At 42.1% G+C, this 14003-nt stretch overlaps 1 protein-coding gene across 1 annotated transcript in view; it reads right to left on the reverse strand.

The window, feature by feature from the left end:
* Positions 1-1099: 1099 nt before the first annotated feature.
* Positions 1100-14003, reverse strand: part of SNED1 (sushi, nidogen and EGF like domains 1) — a 77778-nt gene continuing 64874 nt past the window's right edge. The window contains exons 23-33 of the mRNA XM_044432927.1: positions 13536-13719; positions 12802-12914; positions 11140-11418; positions 10045-10189; positions 9829-9911; positions 9639-9740; positions 7846-7962; positions 4400-4487; positions 3122-3205; positions 2492-2522; positions 1100-1260 (exon numbers count right to left, since the gene is read on the reverse strand). Coding sequence (XP_044288862.1) covers positions 2501-2522; positions 3122-3205; positions 4400-4487; positions 7846-7962; positions 9639-9740; positions 9829-9911; positions 10045-10189; positions 11140-11418; positions 12802-12914; positions 13536-13719 — 1217 coding nt within the window. The 3' untranslated portion in view covers positions 1100-1260; positions 2492-2500. The remainder of the gene's footprint in view (positions 1261-2491; positions 2523-3121; positions 3206-4399; positions 4488-7845; positions 7963-9638; positions 9741-9828; positions 9912-10044; positions 10190-11139; positions 11419-12801; positions 12915-13535; positions 13720-14003) is intronic.

Raw genomic sequence — 14003 nt, forward strand, 5'->3', positions numbered from 1 at the left:
GCACCTAGGGATGAGCCTAAACATTTCTTGGTAGCCTTTAGGAATAGGGATAATTGGAACTGTGCTGTGCTGTGCTGTTTTGGATGAAAGGGTTGCTGATTTTTCTGCTGGGAATTGTATTCCCTTTCCAACATGTTCCCCTCAAATTTATTTCCAAGTCTAAAAGTCTGCCAGGATTCGTGGGCCAGGAAACTGGTCTGCTTTCCTGCAATAGCCAAATGGCCTGCTAGAGCCCCGCCACTTTTTATGGAACAGTACTTTAAAAGTATAACACACTCTGGTTGCATTAATTTATAAAATATACAGTATGTATATTAACATAAACTTATATTTAAGCTACCCATACATACTCTTAAAAGCTAGGAAATATTAAGGCTTCTTGAATGGCTGGCCATCCTTAGGTGCTACAGCAAACCAGCACTTGGGAAGATGGATGGAAAAAGGCTGATGACCTGTCCTCTTTACAATATCACAATTCTTTCTTTAAAGAGGCAAAATAAATGCTTTATCCTTGAGGGATGTAGAGGCAATTTAGAAGGTTTTTAAACATTTCTACTTATCAAAGCATGGTGTCCTGTCAGTTCTGTAAAACAGCATGTCCAGAGGCTGTGCAACTACACCTATTTGAACTGTTTTTAGAATAAGGATATAGATGGTCACTGCTTTTTCACTAAATAAACTTTTGAAATGCTAATTATTTGTTAGCGAAACTAAGGCACTGAGGAGAGCTGTCTGACAAAAATGTCTTTCATTAATGATCTTGCAAAAGGAGGTACACGGGGAAAAACTTTTCTTTTCAAAAACTTTTCTTTTTGAAATCACTGTGTTTGCACATAGGAATATTTTACAGTTGTGACTGGCTTTGCTCATCAAATTTTGTAACAGCGAGATTCTCCTTTTGGTTATAATTTAGAACAAGTTCTTCAAGGCTAGTATTTTTAAGGTGGTTCAATAACCTTAGATTATATAGCCATCATTTCTACCATTGATAATCTGAGTCCTATCCTTGTTGCAAGTGGCCTACAAAGGATTGCAGTCCTGAGAAACTTATCTAACATGTCACTCATCTTGCGTTAAAATTTCAAGTGCTATGAAGGAAAGACAAGTGGGCCTCTTAACAATCCTGTCAAAGAGAGGGGATTATGGCTATTTGGAGAACACCTCTTGAACAAGACAAATGGGGAAAGGTCCATAGCTCTTGCTAGTGAGGTCTCCCCTGTTTTTTAATCCAGTTTGCAGAATTCTGGCCGTTTTGGGTTCCTATAAGAAGAAAAAAAAATGAAGACAAGCATCTGGATTGTATATAGGCACAAGCTTTTTAAAAAATAATGTTCCTCTTTCTTTCACTTCAAAATGGATGCATTTAGATTACAAAGTCAACTGCATGCTTACAGTAATAATTTTATAGCAAGCTAGTATGAGAAGAGATAGGTGGGCATCAAAGTTGCTATTGTAAGCAGGACTTTTGATACTCCTGAAACAAGCAGAATCCCGGTGGAGGATTATAGAGGGACCTATTAATAGAAGAACTGATATGGGAGAGGGGGAGCTATATTTTAGTTAAGGAATGAGAAAAAATCTTAAGAGCAAATTGTTTTCCATTTCTAACATTTCATTTCTCAGCTCAAGGAAGCAAGGTGGCTGAAAAACATCTAATGTATAAAAGGTCAGACACCAGTGTAACTTTCACATATAAACTATAGAGGGGTTCCCAGGAATGTTTGGAAAAGTTGGTCATGAGTCTTGTCTGACCCTTCTGATTGTGAGACACCCACCTTCTGCTTGCAAAGAGCCAAATCTCACCCACGAACTCTTCTGTTCAGTGAACAGAGCTACTTTTATTTTAATTCTAGACCGGCAAGCAATGTTTTAAAGTTTCCCAGTAAGGGAACAATTGCTATCTGATTCCCAGTGGTACAGTGAGAAGGTGCTCATCCTGTTTTCAGTTGTCAGGAATTAAAGATGAACCCACTGCAGGAAGCAAAAGAGGAACACACCTGCTCAAGAAGCTCCTATATAACTTATTTATAGCAAGGATACTAAACTCTGTGAGTTTATCTAATGGACTGCCTGTCCTGTGATGAACCTGTCCAGTTATTAAGAGCGACAGAAGAAGAAGTTCTTCTTCTGAACAGCTCTGAACTGTTACACATAGGGCTGATTTGCAAGGAATACAAGAAAGCCATTTCTCTCGTGTTGCTCTCAAATTGTGAAACGTACAATTACAAAAGCTGAAATTGGTCCCTACCTTCTTGGCTTTCAGAACAAGTGTGGCGGCAATAGCTCTTTAATTTAGCTTCAAATTATACAATTGCTTTAATATTTATAATAGCCCTGTGTTGTGGGTCTTTAAAATTGTTTTAAAAATTTTGTTTAAAACAAAAAATTGTTTTTAGCAGAAACAAAACATGCAGTACATAAATACTAATATTATCCAGCATAGTAGATCATGGGGCCCACATCTCATCTACTTCCCATTAGAGATACTTACTATATAGCTTCAGTGTCTGTTACTTTGTTTTCTGAAACAGTAAGAAAAGATTTAATATGCAGAATACTCAGACATTAGCTGCTTGTTCAGCAACACTGACCAGCAGTTCACTTATTTCTGAAAGTCTCATTGCTTGGAACACTACTTATGCACACAAGAAGAACTGTGATGGATCAGACCAAAGGTCCAGCTGTCCATGGCTTCCCACAAGCAGGACCTGAGTGTAACAGCACCCTCCCGCTGATATTCCCCAGCAACTGGTACACACAGGCATATTACCTCTGATCTGGAAGTGGCATACAGCCTTCTGGATCAGTAACTACTAATATCCTTCTCCATGAATTTGTCCAATAGTTAGTTGAGACCCTCAGGCAATAGTATTGCTATTTGAGTTGTGCTGTTGCTCAATAATCTTAAGTGATCAAATATTTACAATGCAGTTGTAGACATAATTTCAATAGGACTTACTCCCAGGTGTGTAGTTGTAGGATTTGCAATCTTGTACACCCAAACTGGCTAAAACTGATAGTTCTGCTATCAGTACTGACAACCATCTGGGGTTGGGCACTGAAATCTTTTGGGTTTTCCCCACAGTACCCATTTGTGATAAAGCCATCGAGAATACTTTACCTGCGGAGTGCCTTATTTGTAACAGTGCTCTCACAGCTCTCTTTGTAGCAGACATCTTGATGTACTTTGTAAACCCTCTTGTATCTGTCAACAACACACACATTTCAGCATGGGATAGCTGGGAAGTACTGGCCACAATGGAGTTTATGGTGTTGGCTGTGCAACCCACGTGTGCATGAAGAAAGCCTGAGCTTTCTTGATCTCCAGTAGAAACTCCCTGGAAGCTTCTTACTTTGAAAGAGTTCTTACATTGAAAGAGAAGCCTCCCACACAAACTGGATTCAATTACTCAAGTTCCTAGATTCCCACATACTCCCTGCAAATGAGTGACCACTGGCAGCCCAGTCAGAGTTCCCCACCATTCCCTATGAAGCCTCTGCCTCATTCCCTGTCTCCAGCATCCTGAAAATCTAAAGATTTTCTCAACATAGAGATCTTTGCTGGTTGAATTTCAGTCTGTCATGCAATAGTTGAAGATACAGACATTTTTCTAGATAATGAAAGAGAATCAGCCTTAGGAGATTGTCTTTTCACAAAATCAAATGAAACTGTTCAGGAGCACTTAATTCCTTTAACAACAAAACAGAGTAGATGCATCACTTAAGACATTAAATGCTGAACTAGTTATCTTGCAAAAGTCTCTTGCTTCAGCATCTCTGAATAAAACAGATGTTAGAGCCTTGGCTTGAATGTTAAGATACAGTGATTTAGGCTGCAGTCCTATGCATTACACTTAGGCAACCTGGGGCTGTTTATAAGTTTTGGACTTCAAGTCCCATCAGTCCTAGTCAATGGTCAGGAATGCCAGGAGTTATACTTCAGCATATCTGGAAGGCACCAGGTTGGGGAAACCTGGTACACACACATACCTGGGGTATGTCCCATTGAATTGAATGCAATTTACTTTTCAAAAGACATACATGTGTCCATATTGTTAAGGACAATCACAGCAGAAAAGCTTTCTCTCCCCACTGCACAGTATTCCACATTGTTCAGGAAGACTCCTTGTCCCTCTGAAGAGGCATCTTTCTCCCAGGAGGGATAGCTAAGAGCTGTAGGGTGAGGCAGGAAACTTGCAACCATCTTAGATTCAAGCCATGGTCTCATATGGAAAGCACTTTAATATGCTTGGTATATCTTGTTAGAGTGATAGACACTGTAATAAATCGTTAAGTTGCTTTTGTCTAAGGTCACTTTGCAATATACAGCAGCTTGTCCATCCAATGGGTCAAAAGCAAGTTTAGTCTTCAAAGAAAAGTTCTATGAGATAGTACTTACAGATAGTGACAGACACCCCCTTCCCAGACTGGAAAGGATTTGGTTTCTGAGTAGAGTCGAGTACAAGACTGAGGCACCTTCTTACAGGCTGAAGAGAGAAATGGGGAAGGTAAGGGGTGATACATTTGAATGTTCAAGTGACTGTACTGAGGCAAAGACAGATATTTGGACATTATTTCTACGCATTAATAGAGTTATTCTCCAAATAAAGTGAGCCTAGCGCCTGTGCTTTCTAAATATCCCTCTTCCCAAAGGCAGTTAAGATGCTTCTGCATCTGTGAGTACAGAGAGAGGGAAAATCTCTTCAAGCAGGAGTGTGGAAGGGGCATGCATCTCGCCCAAAAGGCAGAAGGAATGCAGTACAATTTATTGTGGTGTGTAGCTTGCTCTCAGGCAATGAAACACTTCCATCCCTGAGGGAAAATAGGTTTTATAGTACCAATACTTCATCTCTTAAGGAGCAACACAGGGGTTACTAATACAGGCTATTCAAGTGCAGCATGCTTCTCAAGTCTCCCTTTGGAACTGCAGGGACCCTGGACAATGAATGCCCATTTATTCAGTGACCCAGTCTGAATAACATGGTACGTCATGGCGGACTGTCCCCATAGGTAGCTCATCATAACATCCAGACCCAGAATGACTTTTTTTCTTTACGGTTTTTTTCTCAGAGATTCTTTGGCTTGTTGGCAGGGTGTCCAGAATGTTTATTTTCTGGGTGGCTTGTTATGATAGCCAAACCTTGCAGGGCAACTTCATCATGGGTTATTCGGAATGTGACAAAGGCAGTCGTTAGAGCAGTGAAAACTCTCTGCTCCTCCTAGTGCTGCCACGGCTCTTTGCCAGGGTCCTCCATCCTGCCCTAAAAGATCAAGAAGAAAGGGCACTAGAGAGTGTCCTGAATGTGTTCTCAAGCTTTTTGAAATGTATTTCCCAGCCTTAATTGTCAACTGCTATGAAATTTGCATAGTTTTCTTTTTCACTTTGCTACTCTGCTATGAAATTTACATATTAATTAATTAATTTAAAGCTTTTCAATCCCGTCCCCTACAGAATGCCTCGGGACGACTTACAATAAATAAATAGAATAGAAAGCCCCACAGCATCCGTCCATGATATACTAAAACCCCAAGGAGTAAGTAACCCACAGGAAGTTGCAGTGCATCTGGCTGTTTGCCTGCAGTAATGTAGGTTATCAAGGGAGCAACCAACCCTGGCTTGTCTTCAAGGTGGCTTAGTGTGACGGAAGAACTCACCCAATGTGTCATAAAGAATCTTGTACTGTTTACAACGTAGCACAGGAACCAAATTAATCTACTGTCCTAACACACCCCTTTATCTGCTATTTCCAGTTTAGCTCTGCTCACTGGCATGCAGCAGAGAGAGCGAATCTTGCCATTCCTTTCGTCTTGCCATGTGAACATCCTCTCCGTTCCCTCAAGCGCTTGTTTTCACAGCCTGATGTAGCTATTCCATTTGATGAGGCTTGCAGTAATTCAAACATGTTCATGTTTGATCTTAACGTTATGGTGCTGTAATTGTGGAATCCAGTAGCTAGGAAGGCTGTCAGGTTTATGCTTTCTTCAAAACAAGGCTTTTGTGCAGCTTCAGGAAGTATGTAATAAATATTTGCTATGAAGTAGGCTCAGTCTGAAGTTGAATCAATTACAACTTCAGCCCATTTTTTCTACATTTTCCCCTGAAAAATCACTGTGCATGGGCTCCATACAAACTAAAACTGGTTTAAATACTTTCTGAATTACTCCTGGGGTCAGACTTCACTAGCGGTTTATGTAGGGTTTATGTAAGCCCAAACAGAAAGGAACTTTGACAAAGTGACCTCAGAGAAAAGTGACAGGCATGGTGATTGTGAAGGAAGTGGCTTAAAAAATAGATGCACTTTTTACCAGGAAACTGGCAGACACAGAAAGCACAAGTGTGCACAGGTGTTCATGCACGCACGCACGCACACACACACAATTGCTGCTTTACTAGTCAAATCTATCGTACAAGCTTCTTTCCTAAAGTTGCAATCTTATGCATGGTCCTACCACTCCTAGCATTCTCCAGGTAACACGGCCAGCTGGAGGAATGCTAATTGGATTTTCCCCCTTTCTTAATGCACAGGACTGTGCCCTAAGCCATTGTATTTTTATTTTTTATGCATATTTTTATTATATGCATCTGTTTGTAATGTTTCACAGGGTTATGATATGTTACTGTAGGCAGCAAATCCCAGCAAATGACACTAATCTCAGTGGATGAGATTCTTCAAGATTGCACCTCCTCTTCCATTAAAGGGAAAACCATGACATATCCTGTTTATTACCCAGCCGTTTTAGCACTGAGCTGCAAAGAGACCACCCTACAAACAGTGATTTACAGCTACAGGGCTGTAGTAATGAACATACTGGCTCTTTGACCCAGATATGCTATATGCACACAACATCTGGCTTCCACAGAATCTGTTTAAATCAATTCCTACTCAGCCAGTGATATGGGCTCCCTAGATTCCACTGTGTGTATTTATGAATCTGAAGGGTATTGTGCCAGCCTGTGGAGAGATCCCTGTTGGTTCCATCATGTACAGTAACACAGCCCAACGACACCTTCATTCAACAGCAGCTCTGCTCACTGGCAAGCTGCAGTGAAAGCAAATTCTGCCATTGCTTTAGGCTTCCCTAAATAAGGGCTTTAAACTGCTCTTTCAGTGAGCGTTTCATTTTCTTTACTGGAGGAAAAATGTGTATTTTACGTGGTGTTCATCTTGGGGTTTTTCTCTGCTCTTCTATATATTCCGTTAACAATTCACAAGGAAATGCTGCAGGCTAGTGGCTCTATGACTTTTCATGAGGCTTTCATTCTAGTTTGAGATTGAATACCAGATTTTCCTTGCTCTAAACGCCCCCATGAAAATGAATGGAAAGCATGGGGGTGATGTCATGAAAAGGCCCCATGAATTTCCATGGGAGAAGGATCACAAGTGCATAATAAATAGCTTGTTCAGGGAAGTCCTCAGTCTTGTCATGAGGGCATGTTCCCTATTCCCTGAAGGGCTGTTTTCACAGTCTGGTATGGCTATTCGCTTGATAAGGTTTAAAAATACTACTTTATGACATGAAGCTGCACAAAAAACTTGTTCTGAGGAAAAATAAACCCTATAGTCTTCATAGCTGCTGGTTTATGGTACCATAGAAATAGGGATCAAAGCAAGGTCTGAACCTTTCTCCAAATCCTACAGTTTTTATTTAAGAATAAATATGAAGAGTATCATGCCAATCTGTGGAGAGAATTCTGTACCCTTTCTATCATGTACAGCAATACAGCGGCTGAATTCTACTTCTGCTGTGTCAAAGAGCACTTGGCTTCTTTCCTATTGCAAAAGTGGCTTCCTCTTGGCATCATGCAGCCAGAAATGTTCAATCACATTTTTGCTCTTAACTCACCTAGTTCACATTGTCTGCCCTTGAAACCAGGATTACAATCACAGGTGTAAGAATCTGAGGCAGCTATGCAGGTCCCGCCATTTTTGCAGAAGTTTATGGAACAGTTCTGCTTATCACCTGCGGACGTAAAGGACAGGGTGAGGTATCCTGGGCTTTGCACTCTCAAACTATCCAGTGAGTTCCTCAAGAAAAGAGGGAGTGCACCATGCTGTACTCATGTTTTGGGGAGGAATGAAGGGCAGCACTTGGACTCTGAGGTGGGTGAATCAACATCAGTCTTAGCTTTTTTCACACTTACTTATATTTATGGCCATTCTGTGTACAGAAATGAACATTTGGAACCCTGCAGGAGCAGGAAATCTCCTTTGATAGCTCATCTCCATGTCAAATCTGTAAGGGAGACTGGGAGTTGTTTCATGACAAACCTTGGGTTTGATCCAGTTGGAAGAACTGCTCTGGCACAAGTGGATTTTTTTTTGCTCCCTTCTTCCCAGGGCAGTGCCTCCAGCTCCCTGAAAATGCTACACCAAGCTGAGCTATGTGCAAGGGGGGAGGGAGGATCCTTCACCATTTGATGGAGAGGGCACAGAAGGGCCCACCCTCTTGTGCATGCCAGATTCAAGATCCAAGCCACTGTTTATGTATACAACTCAAGTGCCTGTGCTGTGATCTTGCAGTAGTGTCCCAAGGCACAGCACAACCATACACACAGCTAGCTAGTATGGATTCACCCCCCTAGTAGTCTGAAGTAGGCTGGAAACCAACAATAACATTTGAAAGAAAAAAGTTTGTACACCTTGTTGCCTAAGGTTTCAGAAACAAGACCCGGTTCATCAGAATTGAAAGTGTGATGCTTGGACATACTACAAGCAGCAATCCTTTTAAATGGCTTTTAGTTTTGTGGAAAAAACTACTGTCTTGCCCAAGCTAAATTCAAGTAGATATGTTATCTTGGGGTCATTTCACTGAAGGCATAAGAGATCACTCTCTTGAACAAAAGCCCTAGTGGGCAAACTAGTATACAGGAAGCACACACCATTGTTACTGACAAATAAGTAGCACGTGCATTTTGTTGCATGCATAGCTATTAAAACACAGATTTTTCCCATCTGAGGTAAGATTGGCATCCTGTTTTGGAATTCCCTTTCCCAAGAAGCCTGCCTTGCACAATCCTTGTTATGATTTTGGACCAAGGCAAAGACATCTTTATTGTCCCAGGTTTTTAAATATATTTTAATACTTTTTTAAACTTGTGGTTGTAGAAATCTGATAAAGGAATCTAAAATGCATCATGCAACACAGATTAGTTATGTATTCTTTGCTAAGAAACGTTGAACACAAGATAAGCTCCAGACAGGCTGGAGCCAAATGGCATCAGTCTTGTAGAACGCAAGACTGATGCCAGCCAAATGATGATGTATGCTAGGGATAGGGAATGTGCCACCCTTCAGATGTTGTTTGACCGCAACTCCCAACAGACCTAGCCAGAGGTGAGTGGTAATGGATACTGCAGCCCAACAACATCTGGAGAGTGACATAATTACTCATCCCTGATAGCTATTATAAAAGCAGGGGTGGCCAGGTGCAAAAACAAAACAAAACCCAGAAATTTCTCCTTTGCTATTCCTATCTTCATCTTGACAACCATCACTTGTGGGTTCTTCTCCTTAGGAGTCTCGCTTACCTTTCCTCAAAACAAAAACAAATAGAGTGAAGTGATAAAGCGTGGTCTTGCATCATCTTTAACTTAGACCTGCCACGCAGAGATGGTCCCCCGCTCTCTTCAGACTTACTTTCTTTCTTGCTGCTTTCAGGTTCTGATAGCTGCAGTGCCAGGTTTGCCTTATTGGTTGATTCTTCTGTGTTTTCTTCCACTTTCATGGGAACTTCAGGTTCTAGAAAAAGCAGCCAAGAATACTTTAGCCTGAGGATGTGTGACACACTAGGAAACAATAAAGCAAGCAGGAAGGACAATCTACCTACGTGTTCTCACAGTGACGGATCTACTTGGTGAACTGCTGAATTTAGTGGTGATCCTCCCTCTGCCATCCACTAGCTCTGTAAACCTTTAAAAGAAAAGTGTGAGGATGTCCCCCACTTGTGATGCAATACCAGCTGCAGTGATGTGCTCAGACTTCAGCACCTAATGAACAATCCTGCAATCTCTGCTTTGTTTGGCAATGGAGCCCCATTCTTTACCTGGGTGCTAATGAGGGCTCCTCAGGCGTGTTATGATCCGCAAGCAGTCGCAGTTCTGGCAGAAATGCTGGGGGGACCCGGTTTCTGAGCACACGAGGATGTCCTGTTTGGCTCCAGCGCCTTTCTGGGGTGCCATCCTTCTGCACTGCAGACCAGAAAGAGCTATGGTTATTGGGGCTGTGTGAATGGTGCATTTTATGCCGGTTTGGAACAGATACACTCATTCATAGAAGCACAATTCAAATAGCTGGCATTGATCTACACGGCCATACACAGCTTAGGACCTGGGTGCACCAGGTGCTGCTTCCTCCTGCAGAAACCTGTCCATCCATTAAAATCTGTCTTCACTGGTCTGTTCCCACTGTGACTTAACACACACAGCAACCATTCAAGAGGAAACAAGCTTGATCATGCTGAGATAGTGGTGTTAACCTCCTAACAGTTTCCTAATGAATCCCCATTCAGCAGGAAGGGCATCTTTCACTAGAATAACAATATGGGGAGAACTGGTAACCCCCTCAGAGACACAATCCCAGTTAGACTGAGCAGCCCCATCCCTGGCTGCTATTAAAGTTTTAAAAAGAATGAGAGGTCCAGTTCCTCAAGCTAGTGCTCTCCAGACCTTTTGGTGTGCAACTTCCATCAGCCCCAGGCAGTGTAACCAACAGTCAGAAACAGTGGGAACTGTAGGGCAAAATATCTGGTTGGAGAAAACTGAAAAAAGGGACCACCTATGGTTAATTCTTTGTATCTGCAATGATGATTTCACTTTAAATTCAAAGGGATGAACAAGAAATCTAGGGGAAGCCACTTTTCTGTTGTATAGCTGCTTGTTTCTTTCCCACTTGTATGTCCAGGGTAGCAGGATACAAATGGGGTGCTCTGCTCTTCCTAAATAAATCCCACCCTGCTCTCATCCTTCTGGGCCAATGCTAGCCATGTGACACATTCAGACAGAAACCTTGTTCTCCTCTGTGGTATGTTGAATATACATGCTGCCATTCTAAGATGACATTCCTCACGCCACATCAGACCACAAAAAGTAGCAAGAGGCAGGTGGGGGCTACGAATAGGAAGGATGGGGTCTTCACTTACAGGCAGTAATGTAGAGATGGGCAGGTTCACTAGTCACTTGTCCTTGATCTGTGTTTTGAACAGCCATCACAGATAAGCGATACCTTTGACCAGGGTTCAGGTCGCGCACTGTATATGAAGACAGCCTTCCGTTGGGCACATAACGACTCTTTACACTCTGACTGGTGGTGACATTGATGATATAACCTTCCCCTGAACCAACCAGGGGCTGTTCCCAGACCATCTGGACAGAGGTGGCGGTGACTCTGGATGCAGTGAGGTTTCTTGGAGGAAGAGGTCCTGGTAAGGGAGAAGGAGGGCAATCAGTATGGAATTTATTTCCACTACATTTATCTACCTCATCATCTAGATGACTGTGACAATGTAGGAAACTTGTGGGCTTATTCAGTTGTTATTTAGCCATTGGGCTTTTACTTGAAAGCAGGCCTCATTGTCATGTCTCTTCTCTCCCCATCTTCACTCCACTTGCAGGAGAGAGACAGAAAATCACATGCAGCTAGGCAAGTGGGTTTCTTTGGTCACCATTCCCTGTCATGAGGAGGGTCAAGGTACTCCAGGGTGCTCTTTCCCATTGAATGCCATTGGGCTGTGAACTCATCTGGGGAACAGCAGTGCCTTTTAGTTCCCCAACAATTCTTCATCTGGTTCTTGCTTTGAGGGTCAGGTCTTGCTTCACAGGCACAACCAGCAGGGTGGCTTCAAGAACCATTGCTGCTATGATTAAGGCCTGTATTTTTTTTGAATCAGCAGGGGTGGCTTCCTCTTTAGCACTACCATGGTGCTAGCACCACTCCTTGAACTATTATGTGCTCACTGTACAAACACAGCATATGTTGGAGGGTTGGGGAGAGTCAGGGTACTAGAGAGAAGCCTGCTCAGTTTTTACAAATGAGGGTGACAGACTGACAGATGCTTGTCCTACTGCCAAGGTAGGAAACTGTATACATCCTTCAAAGAAAATTAAAAGGACATCAAGAAAGCACAGCATGGCACTTTTTACATGCTTCTAAGCATGTGAGCACCTATATAGTCAGCATAGACTGTATACATCCTTTACCAAACATCCTGTATGGTTCTGTCAGTGCAAGAAGTGGAAAGGGGATCTGCCCAAAGCCACAGGGAATTGCCGTAGGACTAGATAATGACAATCTTAAACAGCTCTATGAAGAATAAACACGCCACTCTCATTAGAGCACCAGTGGTTTGAGAAGAGGTAACACAATTTAGCAGTTATTTCTTAAGGCACTTTGAAAACACAGGGAAAAGTTTTGCTAGTTGCAATTGGGTCATAGAAAATATCCAATTAGTATATGTATAGTAATAATAATATATTATTATACACTAATAATATATATAATTAGTGTGTGTGTATATATATATATATATACACACATTTGGGGACTGTATTAATGCCTTTGAAAAGTACTGTGGTGAACCCTAAAGAAAGGTGGGAGTCAAATTGGCCTACACAGTCATCATACCTCTCTTCAACATCTCAGCCTGGCTTTGACTCTAAATTTTGAATTCCACCACTAAGCCAAACGCTAAGGGCAGGTTTTATAGAACACCCTGTAGATTTAAAGAGAAGCGGTTTGAATTGGTTTATAGACCATAATGATGGGACAGCAAGAAGCATTTTGGAGAATTTTCTGTCACACTCACGAGTCCACACGTAAGAGGGTGCTGTGGCAAAGCTCTCAGTGGGATGTTCTTCAGTACTGAGGCCACTCAAGGTCCACATGTGGATAAGGTATTTCTGCCCTGGCTGAAGGTCCCTGTTGGATAGATTAGATATGCTGGGTAAATCTCAGTTGATTGTTATGTTCTTGGAACAAATCATTTCTTATGGATGGCTGCTGAGTTAGAGACTTGCATAAGCTGCTGATTCAGAGAGAAATGCGAACAAATATCTACTGTATACAGAAAGCTGTTGAATACATGAGGCAAATACCTGAAAGCAATTCCAGTTCCAACTTCCTTACTGACTCATCCAAGTTTTGGCTTTCTGTCTAATTTGTGATGTCTCACATATTTTCAATAGAAATGAGTGAAGAAGGATTAAGACAGGATATGCAAAACTTCCTAAACTTGTTTGCTGCCAGTTCTCAGTGGCCTAGCTTATCTCTCCAGGTTCTCTATTCGGGAACTCTAGACTGTGTTTTTGGGTTCCAGTATTTATAAAGAGTTCATAGACAAGAGCTCCCAGACTAGAAGAAAAGCATACAGGGAACGGATAGTTCAACCACTTGGTGTGAGATCAGTAAACTTGGTCCATTCCCTGCTGCTCAGGTACACTATTCTGTCCAGTTAAACAACAGGCTGCAATTTGGACTACTTTATTGTGTATTTATTCACTGCCATTTCCTCCTACTGTTCCCATGAAGCTTCTTGCTCACCGGAATGTGTACTTGGTCACTGTATTGTTTAACTCCACCGCACGATCTTCCACATCCTCTGGCTGCCGTATGGACACGCGCACTTTGCTGACCGTGGCGTGCTTGAGCTTGTGGAGAGCCCATTGCACAGTAATGGTTGTGGCAGTCACATTGGCAATTTCAAATCCTTCCACTGGTTGTGGTCCTGGCAGGATGAGAGAGGGAAAATGCAGGAGGTGATTATGATTCATCTCACTGAACAGTGACACACTCATGGTGGCCTCCTTCCCATCTCAGTAGCTTCCTACAGAAGAAAAAAACCAGTCTGGCTTTTAGCAGGATATCTACAACAGAACACTCCCTTTTTCCCACTCTGGGAGCTACAGTGCTTGGCATTTCATTCTAGAGGCAGTGGTTTCCTGTAAGAAAATAGTTGGATTCAGGCAACAAGAGAAAGCAGGGCTGAAGTAGGGGTTGCATATAGTTTGT

This window comes from Varanus komodoensis, unplaced genomic scaffold (genome assembly GCF_004798865.1).
Source record: "Varanus komodoensis strain SLA01 unplaced genomic scaffold, ASM479886v1 scaffold25, whole genome shotgun sequence".
NCBI classification, from domain to species: domain Eukaryota; kingdom Metazoa; phylum Chordata; class Lepidosauria; order Squamata; family Varanidae; genus Varanus; species Varanus komodoensis.